Here is a 20,853-nt window from a genome sequence, read left to right as displayed (position 1 = left end):
TCTGTCTCTATGAAACAGAAAATCCAAGAGTTCATTCTATCTGCAGGTCAGATTTCTTCATAGTCTAATCTATTCTGTATCTTCTTTCCCAGAAATTATAACACCTACATCCAGGCCATTGTGGACTTGAATAACCTATTTTATTCCCGTGTGAAAAACATCTTTCATCAGAATGACACCATCTACAGTCTGTCCTCCAATGGCCGCTTAGCCAACCGTTCCTGCCAACTTGCCCACGATCATACAGGTTCTGTCTGTAGCTCACGTCTCCCCTCTTTTCCCAGGACGTCTTCTAGGTCAAAGGGACTGTTGATGACTTCTGAGGCAGATGTATTCCCCTCAGTGTCCCTATAGTACCTGGTCACATGCATGTAGAAATTCTCAAACTGCAAATGTTTGAGTTGAAATGTCAGAATGCCAAGGGCTATGTGGTTGTGATCATATTGATAATGTTTATTGAGATCCGACTAAGATCTCAAGCAGAGATTCCTTGGCCCATAGTCGTGAGAAGAGTTCTGGTCTGCATCAGATGGTGCTGGTCTTCTAAACCTGCCCACCCCTTACTTGCTGATCCATGTATAGCACATAGCTTCCGGCAAGGAGCCGCATGGCGCTACATGGGGTTACTATAGCTTTGAGGACTGTGTGATAACCAGTGTTCTGGAACAGATGGAGTGATCAAGATGAGAAAGGATCAGCTGCAGGATGAGGGAGAGCTGGAGAAGGTCAAGAAGAAGAGACGTTTGGATTTTCTGGACATCCTCTTGTTTGCCAGAGTGAGTATGTATCACAGAGGCATGTGTATCACAGAGAGACTGCCTGGGAGCACACAGCAAGTAACAAGCACAGCTCTGATGACACCTGTTGTCTCCCTCAGACAGAGAATGGGGATAGCTTTTCTGACAAGGACATCCGTGCTGAGGTGGACACATTCATGTTTGCGGGCCATGACACCACAGCCAGTGGACTCTCCTGGATCTTTTATGCTCTGGCCACACACCCTGAACACCAACAGAGATGCAGGGAAGAAGTTCAGAGTCTCCTGGGGGATGGATCCTTCATTACCTGGTAAGAGTTCAAAAGGTGAAAGAACCCTTCTTTTTGGGTAGAAAGGAGCTGCTAGTCTCCAGTCTACCTGAACTTCAGGATGTATCTTGTTTCAGGGATCACCTTGACCAGATGCCCTACACCACCATGTGCATCAAGGAGGCCATGAGGCTCTACCCACCTGCCCCAGGTGTTGTCAGAGAGCTCAGCAAACCTGTCACTTTCCCTGATGGGCGCTCTTTACCCAAAGGTATGAGTTTCCAAGGCCTGTTCACCTAAACTCATTCCAGAGATAAGGAGGGATCAGAAATCTGCGTGCTTTAACAGTCCTGAATCCTGCTGGGTACCCATTTCCTTTTTAGTAATAAATTACTCTAACTCATAAATACATTTTCAAAAGTGGAAAATAAGCTTAAATGATCCCATATAAGGAAAAAGATCTCCAATTCTAATGCTTTGCATGAACAATTGATAGTATACCTCCTTTACTAGACAACATTGGTATTGAATCGGTATCCTTCTCATGATGCATCCATTCAGTTTGGGAGCACTGCCATTCTTTGATTCTTATACTCTAGGCTCAATCCAGGTAATAACACTATGTAATTATATAGCCATTTTTATCCTTCAAGTGTTCTCACTGTCACATGTGTGTGCTTTCATGTTGTAGCTGGGGACACAGGTGCATGCTTGCACATACAAGTGGAAAACAACGATCAACATTAGTTTCATTCCTCAGATACCATCCACCTTGATATTTTTGAGGTCAGGAGGTCTCTCACTGATCTGTAAGTCACCTATTATGCTAGGCTCATTGTCCAGTGGGTGCCCATACCCAGTTCACCAGTAGTACAAGGACAAATATGCGCCACTAACACAGCTTTTCATGTGCATTCTTCAATCCAAACATAGGTTTTGAAATTTCTACAAGTTCTTCACCAGTTCATCTCTCTCTCCAACTCTAATTGTCACATCTTTTATCATCCTCTCCCCTTAATATAATTTGAAGAATTTTTACCTATAAAGAACTTCTATTTTTATATAAATCAGTAAAAACAAAATGACTACAGACTCTTGCCAAGGCTATTGTTTACTCTCCATAAGCTGATGGTAAGACCCTACTGCAGAAACTACACAACTTACATATGTCATCAAACACAGAGAAAATCACTTATTGTCCAATTAGCAGCCCTAATTTTTTAACCCAAATATTGAATAGGCCTTTTCTTCAAACTTGTTTAACTGATAGTTTTACTTTTTACATACACACACACACACACACACACACACACACACACACACATATATATATATATATACACACACACATGACTCAATCTTTGAAAAATTACATATAAGAAATCATTGACTATGGTATTATGACTTTATCTCTCAAATTCTATTAGATGGGATATACGCAATAGATAAAGAATCAAACATAGGCTAGGGAAGTGTGTTTCTTTCCTGGATCAAAGCAAATGAAGGAAATCAATGAATCCCATGTCATAATTAATAGATGGTCCAGTCCCTGAGAAGCACTTAAGTTTATGGCAGAGATAAACTGATGATCAGATGCTAGATCGACCCTTGCAACATCAGGGGATCACCTTTTGTATCACACCTCATTCTGTCAAACTCCATCTGTCAGCTACTACTTTGGTAATGTTCTAAAATCCCTCTCTAAAATATTATTAACACACCTGAAAAGCCACACAAAATCAACGAGGAGATCATTTTGGGAACTGAATTCTTGGGCATCTTTGCAGAAATTCTTCATTAAACCTAAGTTCTAATATGATTCTCTCCCAAAACACAGGTTTGTATATTTCTTGCTTCTCTTTCTTTAACTCTATTTTTCTACTCCTTCTTTGTGCCTCAAGTTCATTTCCAAGTCACTCACATCTACCCATAGTGCTGATGCTTATTAGCAAGACCTTTTGTGCAGGCATGTCCCCTACTGCCTTGGGAGCCAGGTTCACATCCTGGGTATAACTCACCATCTCCCCTATTCCTTTCTGCCCCACAGGTATCTCAGTCATGCTCTCCATTTATGCACTCCACCACAACCCGAAGGTGTGGCCAAACCCAGAGGTAGGAGGCTTCACAGGTGGATGGGGGGAGATCCCTCCAGACCAAAACCTGCTGTTGCCACCTCTAGTATCTTGTCCCCTGGTGGGTTGAAAGCAGACTACTTGGAGAGGAACCTCTGCCTCTCCAAACAAAGGTGTCATGTCACTGCAGGTGTTTGACCCATCCAGGTTTGCACCAGATTCTCCCCGACACAGTCATTCATTCCTGCCCTTCTCAGGAGGAGCAAGGTAAGACATCCTATGAATATTGATGAAATATACTGTGGGGATAATTGCAGCATACCTTGATGTTTTTGGCTTCATGCTTACATGGTATCTCCAGGTATATTCTATTGGTGGATACGGGGGAAAAGCTACTTGAAAATGAGTCTGTGCGCAAAAGGAGGGTAGCATTGCAGGAGACACTGTGAAGACCTTGACCCATTGCTCCTCCCATTGGCTAGCCAAATTTCTATGTCAGTGGATGCCACAGGCTTGCACATGTTCTCATATATTAGGGGCAGAAGTTTAAGTTGATAATTTTATCCTGTGAATTTAATGTCAGCATCAAGCTTTCAAGTTTTAGGACTCTTAAGTGCCATACCTTTTTCTGCACTTAAGCCAGGCCAAGTATCCTTCCTGGGTATTTCTCAAATTTTAGAATCATTGTGGAAAGTGATTATTTTGCTTGGGTGTCAGCCCTAGACAACTGTCCAGTCAGACTCTTGAGGTGTTACAGATTGTCTTTTAAAGGAAAGTTTATTCCACATCCATGGCCTTCACCTGTTCAGTCTCTCCCAGCACAACCAGAGACTCAGTGCGTGCATCTCTTTTGTAACTGCCCAAGGCCAAACCTTGACAGATAATATATATTCCTTGACATTACACTTAGAAGCTATGTGGTTTGTCTTCAGACTAAAAGCATTAAAGAATAGGAGAATAAACTGACTTTTGAGAGAAAAACTCTGCTTTATATATAACACATATGATTTATTAAGGTTCTTGGTGAGTTAAATATAAAATCATCCTGAAATAGCCATTGATCCAGTTGGAAGCTATCCAATGACTTCTAGGAAAAGCCTCAAGGCTCCCATGGGACCCAACTTACTGTTAGCTTTAAAAGATGGTGCACAGAAGGTTTTTCTGATCCTATACTTAATGAATTACTCAAGTAGCAAATGAGATTTCACAGAGCAGGATTAAAGTCAGTTGTTCTTCCAGACACAGGCTGTCTAGCATTTGATGTACTTCAGGTTGAATGTCCCCCATCCATGTATTAAGAATCATGCCACTTACACTAGAAGACAGCAGAGTATTGGGAAACTCAGCTTAGGTTGGAATGAAGCCTTCAGCTGCTGGGGTTTTCTGAGACAGGCTCAGGCTTGCCTGGAGTTCATGATCCCTCTGCCTCAACTTTCCAAGTTCTGAGATCCACATACAGACCATCACACCTTGCTTTGCTCAGAAGGTTTTTTTTAATTTTCATTGTATTTCATTCCATTTTTTAATCCCTTAAATTTAAATGAATTACACTTTAGATCCAAATAAAAATGTTTATTTTGAGATAAAACAAATTATTAAGGAGTTCCTGTGTGTCAGGTGTGATGTTAGATTTTTTAAAAAATGGTAATGAAAGATACTGTCTTACCTATGCCTCCAACTCAAAACGTTATTCCACAAAGACAACTATATCTGTAGTCAAAATTTGTTCTTTCTCCATTCTTTCCCTCATTCATTGAGCAGTTTTCTAAATGATCCATGTTCCTAACATCATCACATGCGCCGATTATGGCTTATCAATAAATATCACACTGATTATGCTGTGGGTACCCTGGAAGAAAGGGGGAAATCAGCAAAGAAATGAGAGGAGCTGCTCATTGGCCTGAGCTTTGGGAATATGCAGTCTGAGGGAGAGGAGACATTGTCAACACATCAACAACTTGATCTGAAGTAGGGAGTGAGATGGGCAGAAAAGAGGTGAGGACACCCAGTCAGTTGAAGGTTGGCTGAAGCTAGGATTCTGAATAGAGCCCTACCTGATAGAGGTACAGAGGATCATTGTAGAAGGAGAGCTGGGGAGATCAAGAAAGTGCAGAACAGAAAACTGAAGCAGAAACAATGAACTTTTCTGAAGTACACTTAGAAGGCAAAACATGCCTATTAGAGAGCTAAAGGTACCGTAATTAGGAGGAAGATGGGACAGCCAATTGAGGATCCCCAAAAGAGTAACCCTTAGGGACTTTCCTACTGAAATCTGACTCCACTCCATGAAAGCAATGCCTTAGATCTATCTGGATGAAGTAAACTAAGCAATGATTAAGTTTGTAAATAAATTACAAGAGTGAACTCTAATGCTTAGAATGCTGGCCTAACAGACTTCATAACCCTAAAAGAACTAGGGTCAAACTAGCCTTGAAATACGTAGAGGCTAAATCAAAGTCAAAAGAGCAACAGCCTAGGGAAGAAGTGGGCATGGCTTGTAATGATGACAGAGGTTTGGCTGAACCTGTGAAGGTAGCCCCTGAATGCTGTTCTGGGCTATTTCAGGGGTTCCTCCCTGCTCAGGTCAGAAGTCACTGAGTTTCATGGTCCCTTTCTGACCCAGAAACTGCATTGGGAAACAATTTGCTATGAATGAGCTGAAGGTGGGTGTGGCCCTGACCCTACTCCGCTTTGAGCTGCTGCCAGATCACACCAGGGTCCCAGTCCCCTTACGACGAATTGTGTTGAAATCCAAGAATGGGATCTATCTGCATCTCAAGAAGATCCACTAATTCTGGTAGGGACAAGGACAGACTCGATGAGCATGCTGCCTGACATCCCCTCTTCATGTCATCTGTTCCTGTCACCATCTGGCTTTCTATCTGCTCATCTTTCCTCACCCTTTTGCTCCCATGCCTTCTGACATCCTCTCTCTCTCTCTCTCTCTCTCTCTCTCTCTCTCTCTCTCTCTCTCTCTCTCTCTCTCCTCTCCCCTTCCTGCAAATTCCCTATTTGTCTTTCTGTCTCTTACTACCCACATCTGATCCCTAGTTTATTCTGTCCTACAACCTCCTCTCCTGCCTTTTATCTTTCTGTTCTCTTATTTTCCCTACATGATTTTTCATTCCACCAAAAACCAACTGTCACAGCCTTGGTGGTCTGAAATAACTGAATAACATTGTCTTACAGTTCTGGATCTAAGAAGTCTGAAATGGCAGTAAACCAACCTTCGGGAGAGTTCTCTGGATAGTTGTCCTCCTGTACTTTCATTGTAAATCATCATTCCTTGGCCCTGAACTGTCACCCTGCTTTAAAGTCAGCATCCTCTGAACCCCTATCTTCTAATTTCTTTCCCTTTGGTAAAGACTCTTGTGACATCATCAAGCCCACTAAGAAATTCAAGGTAGTTTTGCCAGCATAATATTTCTCTCTCAATACAATGTACTCAGCTCTTTGGAATTATGAGGAAACCTTCATGGGTTCCAAACTTAAAGTTTGAAAATGATTGTGAAGCCTGGCATAGTATTTACATGACTGTTACCTAGTTGGTTTGTCTACATTTCTCCTGCATAGTCTCTCTCTACCTGACTGTCCTCTACACAAGTTTCTTCATCTTTCTTCTTTTGGGCAATAAAGTTCCCAAAGTCACACACAGTGTTTGTCATGATTTCATGTTGCTTGAAACTGCTCCTGGATCAGGATCCATGATGCCATGGACAGATTTCCCTGGTATGCCAGGTCCTGCTTCTTAGAATGGCTTCTCTGGAATCCACTGTCTACAACCAGGACTTCCTTCCTAGTCATTCTATTTAGCTGGGCTAGCACAGAGTGGTCCTGAGGAAGGGCAGGAGACGCCAGACTGGATATTCAGTACCTGACCAAGGGGAGAATTGGGCATGAACAAGACCCCAAATTGTGCTGCACAGAACTTTCAAGTAATCCAGAAAGTCTCATTTGGCCATGCTGAGAGAACTTCTCCTTTGAAAGTGAAAGCTCAGAACAGAATGCTGGGTACCCAGGCAAGGACACACGGTCTAACCACAGAATTCCAAATGGGATAAAATGTGTAACCAGAAAGTGATTCTACTGCCTGGAAGCAATGAACAAGACTGCCTGAGTTCACAGTCCTGAGCATTCCCCTGCATGATGCATGCAAAGTGCCATTCATGCAAGCACTTTCTGCACACCCACAGTACATTCCACACACACATGGATATTGCATGCCCAAGAACACTGGACCCTCTGGGTGTGTGTGAATAGTCAGAAAGATGAATCTCTGGTCATCTGTGATGGTCACCAGTTCCAGTGTCCACTAACCTCACCCAGGAGGTCCCAATTTACACACATGAACAAGTACATACTCTAGTGTTCAAGAGATCACACCCAAACATCTGAGGCAGAGATCTTGGCTTTATCCCCACTGATACACATGCTCCAAAAGAACTGGTAGTAATGATGGAGTTTTGGACAAAAGACATCAGAGTCAGGAAGCCTCAGCTCAAGTTCCTCCTAGATTAATGTCTCTCAGGATCCTTTCCTCAGTATTAAATTATAGTCACAGCTTTCTCCTATCAGAGAGCGGGTGCCTCCATCCTGTCCTTACCTCACAATGGACAAGGTTCTGACGATCTAAAACAATAAAGTTTAGATTCATGTGTCACCCAGAGGCACATGGCGGTTATGACTAGACAATCTGCACTGAGTAATAACATCTGAAACCTTTCTACATTTGTTCAGAGAGGTCTATCTGGTGCGAGGACAAAAAGGCTAGGAAGTTGCTTAAGGCTTATAGCCAACAGGCACACTATACAGGAACCTTTACATCTCATCTTTGAGTTTATAAGGAGATCTGTGTCTTGAGGTGGCTTGATAGGAGTTAGCAAGTGTCCTGGGGCAGATTTGCCAAGATTTAGCGTTCTTTCAAGTGGGAAAGAATTGATAGTAAGAAAGTATATGGCACATCATTCAGGACACCCTAGGAAAGTGGTTCTCAATCTTTTCAATGCTGCTACCCTTTAATATAGTTCTTCATATTGTGGTGGTTCCCAACCATAGACTGTCATTTTGCTATTGTTAGGAATCATAATACAAACATCTGTGTTTCCTCATGGTCTTAGAAACCAAAGTAACAAGGTCATTTGAAACCCTCCACTCCTGTCGAGTACGGCTGCAGTAGAGACTTCAGCAATTCCCAGGGATAGAATTCCTAGTTCCTGCCTGTGATCCTAGTTTCTAGTGCTGTCCCTTCACTATGGGGTTAATTCCTGGATTGGAACATCCTACAAACCTTATGCCTAGAATTCTAACCTGTCAGTCATCAAGTGGGCACCACCCTGACCTCCAACCCAAAAGTTCTCTGCACATTCACACCTTATGGAAAGGACTTCCCTTTCTCCCAGAATTCCACCTTTACACGACTGTAGCACTGTTGCAAGGGAGGCCTACTTGTTCTTCCAGGCTGCCCAGCTAGCTCAGCCCCAACGTAACCACACAGAAATTGCATTAATTAAATCACTGCTTGGCCTATTATCTCTGTCCTCTTATTGGCTAACTCTCACATCTGGATTTAACCCATTTCTATTAATCTGTATATCGCCACGTGCCAGTGGCTTATCTGGAAAGATTCGGCATGTCTGTCTCTGACGACTTCACGGAGTCTCCCTCTCTCTACCTTTCTTCTTCTCAGCATTCTGTTCTGTCTTCTCCACCTACCTAAGTTCTGCCCTATCAACTAGGCCAAGGCAGTTTCTTTATTCATACACATACAAACAGAAGGAATTTCGACACCATATAACAATCCCTAGAAATACTATGAAGGCCAGAGCACTGTGTGATTATAAAACACCACTATTAGGAATGACCAGAGTCCCACAGAGATGTCCCAAGGAAGACGTCACACCAGATAAGACAGCGTTCTTGTTCTGTCACTTTGGTGGTGGGAGTTTGCTTTTACAATTATTCTTTATCTTGTACAGATTTAGTTGAATCAATTTTTTCTTTTTGTCCATTATATTTGAAATACACACAAAGGCAGTTAAAGAGATGCATGTTAATGATGTCTATCCAGCCATCCCTCCTTCACAAATCTCAAGGCAACACTGCCATTGTCTTCACTAAGGTTTTTCAAGGCCTGGAATGTATGGTTCTGATTGTTTGTTAGTTTGCTTATTTTAGAAAGACATAGAGTTACTAGAAAGAAATGAGGCTTCTTGTGAAAGCCAGATGTTCAGCAAATGTTTGTGGAGTGAAGAAATGAGCTCCAGAGTCCAGGCATTGAGTCATTAGACACACGTGTTTACAAGGGACTGCCTTCCATAAGACTGTCAGCCTCAAATCTTTTACATCTATAAGCCCCCAAAAGCTGGGATTCAAGACGACTTCACATTCAATCTAGGAGGGCAGCATCCCAGGAAAAACCACAGCCTGTGCTGTCCAAGCCGTGATCTCCAGAGACCTGTTTCCCAGAGCCTAGTGACTTGAGGTGGAGGTGGATGCCATTTTTGGAGCGCAGGACCAGCTGGGAAATCTTGATTGGGCAGCTTTGAGGAATCCAGGGATCCAGACCGAATTCAAAGCAAACAAAGGGCTGCCACCACTTTCATCTCACTCATGGCAAACTGCTGCCCAATGCAGTTCCTGCAGCAAGCAGCAAAAAGAAGCATCAAGCTGTGACTACCCAGTGTTCTTAGAGGTCCACAAAAAAGCAGTAACTATTTGTTGATGATTGATAATGATTGATTGATTTGTTGGTGTGGGCATAAAAGACAAATCTTAGGAGCATGGTAAAGGGCTTCACTGAGTTTCTTCCCACAGGGATTCTGGCTTGCAGTCCCCCACAGAAGGGAACATCTACCCCACCCGTTTCCCTGGAACAGGAAAAATTAGCAAAAGCTCTCACAGAATGTTCCATATGATGCCTCCCCAATGATGGCCTTCAATTTTTCACTGCCAGTCTTGAGGGTCTGAGAATGTTGTCACTCTTCCTACCTGGGCCCCTCAGAAAAAGACATGTAGGCAAAGGGGTGGATTCCTGTCACATTCTCAGGAGAAAATCAGAATGAGTCAAAGACACATTTCTGCAATTCAGAGAGAGAGAGAGAGAGAGAGAGAGAGAGAGAGAGAGAGAGAGAGAGAGAGAGAGAGAGAGAGAGAGAGGAGGTAACGTGTGGAAGAACTGGGCTGCCTGGCCTGGTAGGCTAACTGCAGATCTTAACTCCTCCCTCAACTCCTATTACTGCCTACTTCCTCAGAGGTCCCAGACTCATGCACGGACTCATATAGTGTCTTGGGGTCCTGCCTACTCACTTGGAGGTTTGAGACTCACACCCAGACCCTCAGAGGTCCTTGCTCAGGCCTATCCTTTCAGAAGTTGCAGACTCACCTGAGTTCTTTTATGTCTGAATTTGTCCTATTGTGTATCTGCAATCCTTTTCTATCCTGGAGAGATTTTAAAATGGTAACTAGCGTTGTCGCAGCAGATACTGGGTGCTGGCTTCTTCTCTCTCTGCCCTTCAAAAAGGCAGAGGTACCATTACTTGTGACCACCAAGTAGAAGGCATGCTCCCCACTTTATATTTGTTCTTTTATTTATTTTATTTTTATTTTTTAAGTAATTTTATTAAATTATAAAAGTTTCCATTTCCGTCCCTCCTCCCACCACCCTCCCACTCCCCCTACTCCCTCTCCTCCTCCCTCTCCATCCCTAAGAGCAGTCAGGATTTCCTGCCCAGTGGGAAGTTCAAGTTCCTCCCCACTCCCTCCAGGTCCAGGAAGGTGAGTGTCCAGACGGACTGGAAACGCAAAATCCAGTATATGCAGAGGAAACAAGTCCCAGTGCCATTGTCAATGGCTTTTCAGAAAGACTCCGGGCCAGCCACATTCAGAGAATCCGGCCACATTCAGAGAATCTGCTTGGATTGCGTCCTCGTTCAGTCCCCGTCCAACTGGCCTTGGTAAACTCTCATTAGATCAGTCCCCTTGTATCGGTGGGTGATCGCATCCCTCGCAGTCCTTATTTCCTTTTTCATTTTCTTCCTCCTTCTGCTCCTCATTTGGACCTTGGGGGACTCAGTCCGGTGCTCCAATGTGGGTCTCCGTCTGTATCGCCATTCATCATCGGATAAAGGTTCTCTCTGATCTTGCCTTCTTTGCTCACGTTCTCTTTCCTTCTGCTTCTCATTTGGACCTAGGGAGTTAAGTCCAGTGTTTCAATGTGGGTCTCTGTCTCTATCTCCATCCATCGCCAGATGAAGGTTCTATGGTGATAAGCAAAATATTCATCAGTATGGTTATGGGCCTAGGCCGTTTCAGGCACCCTCTCTTCTGTCCAGAGAACAATCTGGGGATCTCTCCTTGGACCTGGGATCCCATTTATAATCAAGTCTCCTGTAAACCCTAAAATGACTCCCTTAGTTGAAATATATTCTTCCCTGATCCAATATCCATCCTTCCTCCCTCCCCCCATCCCAGTCCACCTAGATTTCCCCATTCCTCTCCTACTCCCTTCTCTCTAACCCTCTCCCCTTCCAACAACCCTCCCAGCCCCCCATGCACCCGAGGTTACCTGGGACTCTTGTCTATTTCCAATCTCCAGGCAGATAGCTACATGATTTTCATCAGGTTCACCTTCTTATTTAGCTTCTCTAGGATCACAAATAATAGGCTCAAAGACCTTTAATTATGGTTAGAATCCACATATGAGTGAATACATACCATATTCCTCTTTTTGGGTCTGGGTTACCTCACTCAGTAAAGCGTTTTCTATTTCCATTCATTTGCATGCAAAATTCAAGATGTCATTGTTTTTTACCGCTGAGTAGAACTCTAATGTGTATATGTTCCACACCTTTATTAACCATTCTTCTATTGAGGGGCACCTAGGTTGTTTCCAAGTTCTAGCTATTACAAATAGTGCTGCTGTGAACATAGTTGAACAAATGCTTTTGTAGTATGATAGGGCATCTCTTGGGTATATTCCCAAGAGTGGAATTGCTGGGTCCTGAGGGAGGTTGACTCCCAGTTTCCTGAGAAACCGCCACACTGATTTCCACAGTGGCTGCACAAGTTTGCATTCCCACCAACAATGGATGAGTGTTCCCCTCATTCCACATCCTCTCCAGCATAGGCTATCATTGGTGTTTTTGAGTTTGGCTATTCTGACAGGTGTAAGATGATATCTCAAAGTGGTTTTGATTTGCATTTCCCTGATCGCTAAGGAGGTTGAGCATGACCTTAAGTGCCTTTTGGCCATTTGGAGTTCTTCTGTTGTGAATTCTCTGTTCAGTTCAGTACCCCATTTTTTAATTGGGTTAATTAGAGTTTTAGTGTCTAGTTTCTTGAGTTCTTTGTATATTTTGGAGATCAGACCTTTGTCTGATGAGGGGTTTGTGAAGATCTTCTCCCAGTCGAAAGGTAGCCTTTTGGTCTTACTGACAGTGTCCTTTGCTTTACAGAAGCTTCTCAGTTTCAGTAGGTCCCATTTATTCATTGCTTCTCTTATTGTCTGCGCTCTTGGGGTTCTGCTTAAGAACTGGTCTCCTGTGCCTATATCTTGTAGACTACTTCCCACTTTCTCTTCTATGTGGTTCAAAGTGGTCGGATTAATGTTGATGTCTTTAATCCATTTGGACCTGAGTTTTGTGCATGGTGATAGATATGGATCTATTTTCATTCTTCTACAGGTTGACATCCAGTTATGCCAGCACCATTTGTTAAAGATGCTTTCCTTCTTCCATTGTATACCTTTAGCACCCTTGTCAAATATCAGGTGTTCATACATTTGTGGGTTAATACCCGGGTCTTCTATTCGATTCCATAGGTCGACTTCTCTGTTGTTATGCCAATACCAAGCTTTATTAATTAACCAATAAAAGCAACACATATACAGGACTTTCTACATCAATGAATAACAAAAGTGAGTTCTCAAAAGAATAAATATGAACTATAAAATGTCTTTTAATAGTATTCAACATTCTTAGCAATTAGGGAAGATGGGCACAGATCTGGAAGGAATTGGGAGAGGGAATGAATATAATCAAATTATATTATATGAAATACTCAAAGACTCATTAATAATTTTAAAGAAAAAAGACACAAAAATGAAACTGAGAGTCAAGTTCAAACTCCAGAACTCTTTCATCTTTTCCCTCATTTAAGGGGTAAATAATATGTAATGGGGCAAAACAGAGAAAAGGTCACCATCTAAGAGTCCAAGGTCAGAAGGGAAGAGCACTATGTAGATACCAAGAGTAGTCATGAAACTGGGATAAAGTTCAGTGAAATGGAAGGGTAAATTGTTGCATTCCCCTTTGCTCTAGTTTTTGATGGAGCATGGGATTTAGAAGAGAAATATATCCCTTGTTATTGAGGAAGGCAGAGGAAAACACGATTAGGAGCATGTCAACATCTTCTGGAGAGGGAGTGTTGTAGTCCATAGGGAAGGTGACCAGTACCACAGTGGCCTCTCATTGATTGATTTCCTTTTTATAATATCACTTTGCCTTTATGTTATCAGTTTCTCATTACTAAAATAAAGACAAAGGTAAACTAACCGTACTTACTGAACATCTGTTAGACAAGACTGAGGTCTTTTAAGAAAGGTTGGTGTCTCTTTTTCTTGTTATGTGCACACTCCCTACCGCCCTGCCTGGCACACAGTAAGTGCTCAGGGAAAAGTCACCAGCAAAACTGCTGAAGAGATGTATCTGCCATGTTTCTCTCTATATCAAGGGCCAAAACCAAGTAAATCAAGCTCTGTTCCACTGGAATAGTGCATGAAGCTAGAAACATACATCGCACAGAGCCCAGAGACCCAAGATATACATGTAAAGAGGGAATTGGAAGACAAAATATTAATTGTAATAGTTCTTCATGTGAAATCAAACCTAAGCTTCAAGCCAAATTGAATACATTGAGCAGTTCCTGTTCAACACACAAACATCTACAACACTTGCTCTTAGAGAAGCCAGAGCCCAGTTTGCAGCGCTCTCAGGTAATCTCACACTACAGCATTAACTCGGGCACAGCCATCACTGAGCCTTCTCCTGCAGGACAAGATCTTCAGCACCACCCTTTCTCCAGAATCACACAATGTAGCCAATCAGCACCAATCAACTTCCTAAATTTCTACAAAGCAGCCTGCCCTACCAAGGTCATAGGAAAAAGCAAAGAAACCCTTTCCTCTCACCAGAAGTCCTAGAAGTACCTGGGCAGCCAGCCCTGATCAATTCAGTGAGTAAAGTCCCCATGAAGAAACAGTGTGCAGCCAATAAACATTAACTGATCTCATAGCTGAGCCTGCTATTATACCCTAGCCCCTGCGTGGTCCTCAGACAATTGTAGGGAGTGGAAAAGCCCCGACTAGATGAAGCCTTGAGTGAATGTGTGTTGTTGACACGGGTATGGCCATGTCAAGGAGCCCAGCCTCAAACCTGTAGGAAAATGGCAAAGCCTCACTTTCCTGAGGTGAATCTCAGAGGAACAGCAAAGCCTCCTCTGGTCAGTGTACAGAGATTGGACAAGCTAATGCAAACTCTGTTGCCAGCACTTGGAAGTCACAGACAAGTGGATCTACATGAGACAAGCTTGGTCTACAAAGAGAGCTCCAGAACGTCAAGGACTACACAGAGAAACCCTGTCTTGAAAAACCTCCAGAGGTTCCGGGTGCACACAGCCCCCAGACAGTGATATATGGCCTTTTTCACTACTATGCACCCAACGATGTGCCTTTGTAATCTCTCAGCAGCCTCGTCCATTGAGGCTCTCGGAAATGGACCATCATCCTCCCTTCCAGTGCTGTGTCATTCATGCCTTGTTTTCCTGGATTCATCCAATAAGCCCTACCTGGTCTCAACAACAGAAACTAAAATGTGACCTACTCACCCTGAGTCACAGAAGCATGTGTTGTCCTCATAGCTATGGAGAGACGAACTTCCTAAGGGGATCTGTCAGGAAAAAAACGCAAATACTTGTGGGCTAGACCACTGAAACATGCACATGCAGGTATCATCAATATTGATATTGTAGGTGAAGAAGCTTCTTGAGATAACAATGCTTGAACTGAAGCCCATATTATTACCCTAATGTCACCCTGGGTACATCTACAGAAGAAAGTCTCTTGACGAAAAAGAAAAAGGAAAAAAAAAGTGATCCTATGAAGGCAACAGAGGCAAGTGATCAACCACACACAGCAACAGGAATGAAGACACCGTTAACATAAAGAATATCTTTTCAGGAAATGTTATGAAAGAAATCAATGGAATTCCTAAGGGGGAAAAAACCTAAGATGATAATTCTAAGGAAACTTGAAAACATGTGGATAAATACAAACTTTATTAAAAACAAACAAAAAAAATCATCACTTGAGAAAGTATAAAAGGAAATAAAATGCTCAGTCATACAACAAAGATAAATAAATGTTCAACTATGTTCATATCAGCATTATTTGTAATAGTCAGAACCTGAAAACAACCTAGATATCCCTCAACTGAGGAAAGAATAAAGAAAATGTGGTGCATTCACACATTAGAGTACTACTCAGTGGGGGAAAAAAACAATGACATCTTGAATTTTGCATGCAAATAGTTGAAACTAGAAAACACCATCTGGAGTGAGGTAACCCAGATGCAGAAAGATGAATATGGTAAGTACTCACTCATAAGTTGATATTAGCTATAAACAAAGGATATTGAGCCTATAGTTCATGATCCTAGATAAGCTAAGTAACAAAGTAAGCCCTAAGAAAAACATAGATAGTTTCATGGAAAGATAGTTATGGAAAGTCATAATAGACAAGATCACCTGACAAAATTGGGAACATAGGGATGGAGGGAAAAAGGAGGCAAGCTGTGGTTAAGGAAGGGAGAAGGGGAGGGTTAGAGAGAGCTTGAGGGAATGGGATAGTGGAGATGGAGGAAGGATAGATATGAGATCAAGGAATGATATATCTTGACTGAGAAACCATTGTGGGGTTCTCAAGAAACATGGTTCTAAAATCATGTACTTATCCTCCTGGAGATTGGAAATAGACAAGAGTCCCAGGTAACTTTGGGTGCATGGGGGGGTTGTTGGAAGGGGAGAGGGCTAGAGAGAAGGGAGTAGGGGAGGAATGGGGAAAACTCGGGGGACTGAGATGGGGGAGGGAGGAAGGATGGATATGGGATCAGGGAAGAATATATCTCAAATAAGGGAGTCATTTTAGGGTTTACAAGAGACTTGATTATAAATGGGATCCCAGGTTCAAGGAGAGATCCCCAGATTGTTCTCTGGACAGAGGAGAAGGTGCCTGAACCGGCCTTGACCTATAACCATACTGATGAAGATTTTGCTTATCACCATAGATCCTTCATCCGACGATGGATGGCGATACAGATGGAGACCCACATTGGAGCACCGGACTGAGCCCCCCATGGTCCAAATGAGGGGCAGAAGGAGGAAGAACATGAAAAAAAAACTCAGGACGGCGAGGGGTGCGATCACCCACTGATACAAGGGGACTGATCTAATGAGAGTTCACCAAGGCCAGTTGGACTGGGACTAAACGAGCATGTGATCCAACCAGATTTTCTGAATGTGGCCGGATTCTCTGAATGTGGCTGGCCCGGAGCCTTTCTGAAAAGCCATTGACAATGACACTGGGACTTGTTTCCTCTGCATATACTGGATTTTTGGGATCCAGTCTGTTTGGATACTCACCTTCCTGGACCTGGAGGGAGAGGGGAGGAACTTGAACTTCCCACAGGGCTGGAAGCCCTGACTGCTCTTAGGGATTGAGAGGGAGGAGGAGGGGGAGGGGGGGAGGGTGTTGGGAGGAGGGACAGAAATAGAAACTTTCATAATTTAATAAACTTTGAAGAAAAAAAAAGAAACCTGACTCTAGAGAATTTCTCAGGAATCCACAAGAATGACCACAGCTAGGACCCTAAGCAATAGAGGAGAGAGTGCCCAAACTGGCCTTGCCCTGGAGTCAGACTGATGAATATCTTAAATATCACCACAGAACCTTCATCTAGCAACTGATGTAAACAGAGGCAGAGACCCACATTGGACCACTGGACTGAGCTCCCAAAGTCCAGTTGAAGAATGAGAGGAGCAAGAATATTAGCAAAGAGCTCAGGACCACTAAAACAGTTTACCTGAGCTAACAGGGGCTCACCAACATCAGCCAGACTGGGAAGGAGAAAGCATAGGAGAAAGCAAACTAGTCCCTTTGAATGTGGCTGACAGTTGCATGGCTGGGGAAGACCGCAGGGCCACTGGAATTGGCATCAGAATTTATCCCTACTACTTGTACTGGCTTTTGTGAACTTATTCTCTTTGGGTGGATACATTCCTCAGTCTAGATATAGAAGGGAGGGACTTAGATCTTCCCCAAAGCAATGTGCCTTACCCGGTTTAAGGAGTGGATGGGGGTTGGGAGTGTAAGAGGGAAAATGGGAAGAGGGAAGGGAGTGGGAACTTGGATTGGGTATGTATAGTGATAAAAGATAGTTTATTTTTTAAAAAAATTAAAAATAAAAATAAAAAAGAGAGATTATGTAAAGAACCAAACAACCTGGATACGGGGGGAGTGGACTGGTCCATCCTCAACTTGATATGCTAGACTTCTTGACTCTCCAAGAGATGCCTCACCCCTTCTGAGGAGTGGATGAGAGTAGAATGATAGGCAAGTTGGGCTGTGGGAAAAAGGAAGGAGGGTAACTCTGGTTGGTACATAAAACAAAAACCAATTTTTAAATAAAAAAAGAAAATGAAAAGAATCAAACAGATGCCACACAGAACTCAATAAATGAAATAAAAATACCTCTGAGAGTCTCCATGACAGATTGCATCATGCAGAAGGATGAATTCAGAGCTTGAACACAGGCTTTTAAAATAAATGACCTAAACAAAACAAAGAGAAAGAAGTAGGAAAATGACAAAGAATAAAGTATATAAGGTGAACAAGATCTAGAAATAAATATGTGAGCATTGTAGGAGTTACAGAATTAAAAGAAACCTATTCCGTGGGGGTTGGTGAGGTTGCTTAGTGATTAGAGGTCCATGCTTCCAAGTTGATGCCATGAGTTCCATCCTTGAACCCACCTGAGAAAGGAGAGAACTGACTCCCATAAGTTCTGCTCCAATCTCCACACACATAATGACATGCATGTGCAACACACATACAAATAAATAAATAGATAAATAAATAAGTAGTTAAATAGTAGTTTAATGCTTTCCAAACATTGAGAAATACATGAACATCTAAGTGTAATAAATTCAAAGAACTCTATTTAGATTAAACTGATATGGTCTTGTCAGAGATAAGCTATATTCAAGCTCTTAAAAGTCCAAGGCAACGGACTGAACCAGCTACCTAGGACAGAGAGGGTCTGAGGAAGCAAGCTCCACCAGGAGTAGAAGCCAGAAGCAAATCAAGTGACAGGAGCCAACTCAATCCTGGTACATAAGTGAATCAGGATTGATTCAGCAACTTTATCCAGAGTTGGCAAACTCCACCCAAACAGGCACAGGGGAGTAACTGCTGAGCAAGTGAGTCAGAGTCAGAGATCACTGAGGATCCGGATATGAATCTGGGACCTTCAAGGGAGTAGACCTAAGCCAGGATCCCTGTGGTTCTGGGTGTGAGTCTAGGACCTCCCAGGAACTAGGTCTGTGCCAGGACCTCTGCCAGTTTTGCGTGAGTGATTCTGAGACCTCCAAGGGAATAAGCAGGAACCAGAGATCTCTGCGGGGCCAGGCATGAATTTGGGATCTCAGAGGGAGTAGGCATAAGTCAGGATTTCTGTGGGTCTGGGAACTGGTATTGGACATCAAAGGGAATAGTAGGATCTTGGACCTCTATAGGTCCCAGCTTCAGTTTGAGACCTATGAGGGAGTAAGCCTGAGCCAGGTCCTCTGGGTTTCTGGATGCCCCCAAGCTTGGGAATTATGAGGCAGTAGACTGGAACCAGAAACATTTTCTGGACCAACTCCAAGCTGAGGACATCTGCAGGAGGGATCCAGACCAGGATTGACAGAAACAGGGATAAGCCGGCAACCCAGACTAAAGTAGGCCTGAGACAGCAAACTCCAAAGGACCAGAGCCAAACACAGGAGCACTGAGCTATTTCCAGGAATACAGAGTAACCAATGAGGTAACTACAACTGTGGCACTGACTATACCACTAGAAAAATCCATCTGAGCTTCAGATTCACTAGCACCTAGAAGATTATTCAACAAAATCTCGGACAGCCCCAACAATGCCTTTTAGAGGAAAAGATGAGTAGAAAAGGTAAGAACACATGTAACACCACAAAGAGCAACACAACACCAGTAAAATCTAAAGACCCTACAACAACAAGACCTGAACAACCAAATATGGATGAAGTAGAAGAAAATGACCTAAAAAATAACTTCAAGAGAATGTTTGAAATTCTTAAAGAGGAAATGAGAAATTCCCCTAAAGTAATGGACAAAAAGACAAACAAAAAATTGGAAGACATTAGCAAATCACTTTTTAAAAAAACAAGAAAAAGAAATTAAACATGTGAAAGAAACTATTCAGGACTTGAATACTGAAATAGAGACAATAAAGAAAATACAAGCCCAGAGAAGTATAGAAACAGAAATCACAAGAAAATGATCAGGAACCACAAACACAAGCATGAACAGCAGAATGTAGGACATGGAAGAAAGAATCTCAAGCGCTGAGATTCAATAGAGGAAATAGACTCAACAGTTAAAGAAAATATTAAATCTAACAAATATCCCAATTTGTTAACCCAAAATATCCAGGAAATATGGGACAACATGAAAAGGCCAAACATAAGAATAATAGGTATAGAAGAAGGAGACGAAGATCAACTCAAAAACACAGAAAATATATTTAACAAAATAATAGAAGAAATCTTTCCCAACCTAAAGAAAGAAATGCCTATGAAGATACAAGAAGCTTACAGAACACAAAATAGACTGTATCCAAAAAAAGTTCCCTTACCTCATAATAATCAAAACACAAAACATACAGAGTGAAGAAAGATTATTAAGAGCTACAAAGGAAAAAGGCCAAGTAACATATAAAGGTAGACCTATCAGAATTCACCTGACTTCCCCTTGGAGACAATGAAAGCCAGAAGGTCGTTGTCAAGCACTATGTAGACATTAAGAGACCACGGATGCCATCCCAGACTACTATACACAGCAAAACTTTCAATCACCATAGAAAGACAAAACAAGATATTCCATGACAAAACTAGATTTCACCAATACCTTAGCCACAAACCCAGCCCTACACAAAATACTAAAAGGAAAACTTCAACCCAAGGAAGTTGACTACACCAACAAAAACACAGACAACTGATGGTCTCAGAATACCAAATCCAAAAGAAGGGAGAAATGCAAAAGTTAACATCATCAACAATGAAAAATAAATTGACAGGAGATAGCAATCATTGGTCATTAATCTCCCTTAATGTAAATGGACTCAACTCACCTATAAAAAGGCACAGGCTAACAGATTGGATACAAAAACAGAATCCATCCTTCTTCTGCATACAAGAAAAACATCTCAACCTCAAAGACAGACTTTGTCTCTGAGTAAAGAGTTGGGAACAAATATACCAATCAAATGGACCTAAGAAACAAGTGAGTATAGCTATCCTAATATCTAAAAAAATAGGCTTCGAGCTAAAATCAGTCAAAAGAGACAAAAAAGGTCATTTCATAGTAAGAGGAAATCTCAATACTGAAAATCTATGCTCTAAAAAAACAAGGGCA

The 20,853-nt window shown here is 42.3% G+C and overlaps 1 protein-coding gene across 1 annotated transcript; it reads left to right on the top strand.

Annotated features, from left to right (window-relative positions):
- The first annotated feature begins 162 nt into the window (after positions 1-162).
- LOC125412556 (cytochrome P450 4A10-like) lies at positions 163-5,905 on the top strand. Its single transcript, XM_087903873.1, has 7 exons — positions 163-247; positions 670-776; positions 878-1,068; positions 1,164-1,297; positions 3,074-3,138; positions 3,289-3,365; positions 5,722-5,905. The coding sequence occupies exons 2-7, from the start codon at positions 684-686 to the stop codon at positions 5,888-5,890; spliced, it is 729 nt and encodes a 242-aa protein (XP_087759999.1). The 5' UTR covers positions 163-247; positions 670-683; the 3' UTR covers positions 5,891-5,905.
- Positions 5,906-20,853: the final 14,948 nt, after the last annotated feature.

The sequence above is a fragment of the Myodes glareolus genome, chromosome 3 (genome assembly GCF_982192425.1).
Source record: "Myodes glareolus chromosome 3, mMyoGla1.1, whole genome shotgun sequence".
Taxonomy (NCBI): Eukaryota; Metazoa; Chordata; class Mammalia; order Rodentia; family Cricetidae; genus Myodes; species Myodes glareolus.
The sequence above is the reverse complement of the archived record's forward strand: the minus strand, read 5'-3'. Positions and strand labels throughout refer to the sequence as shown.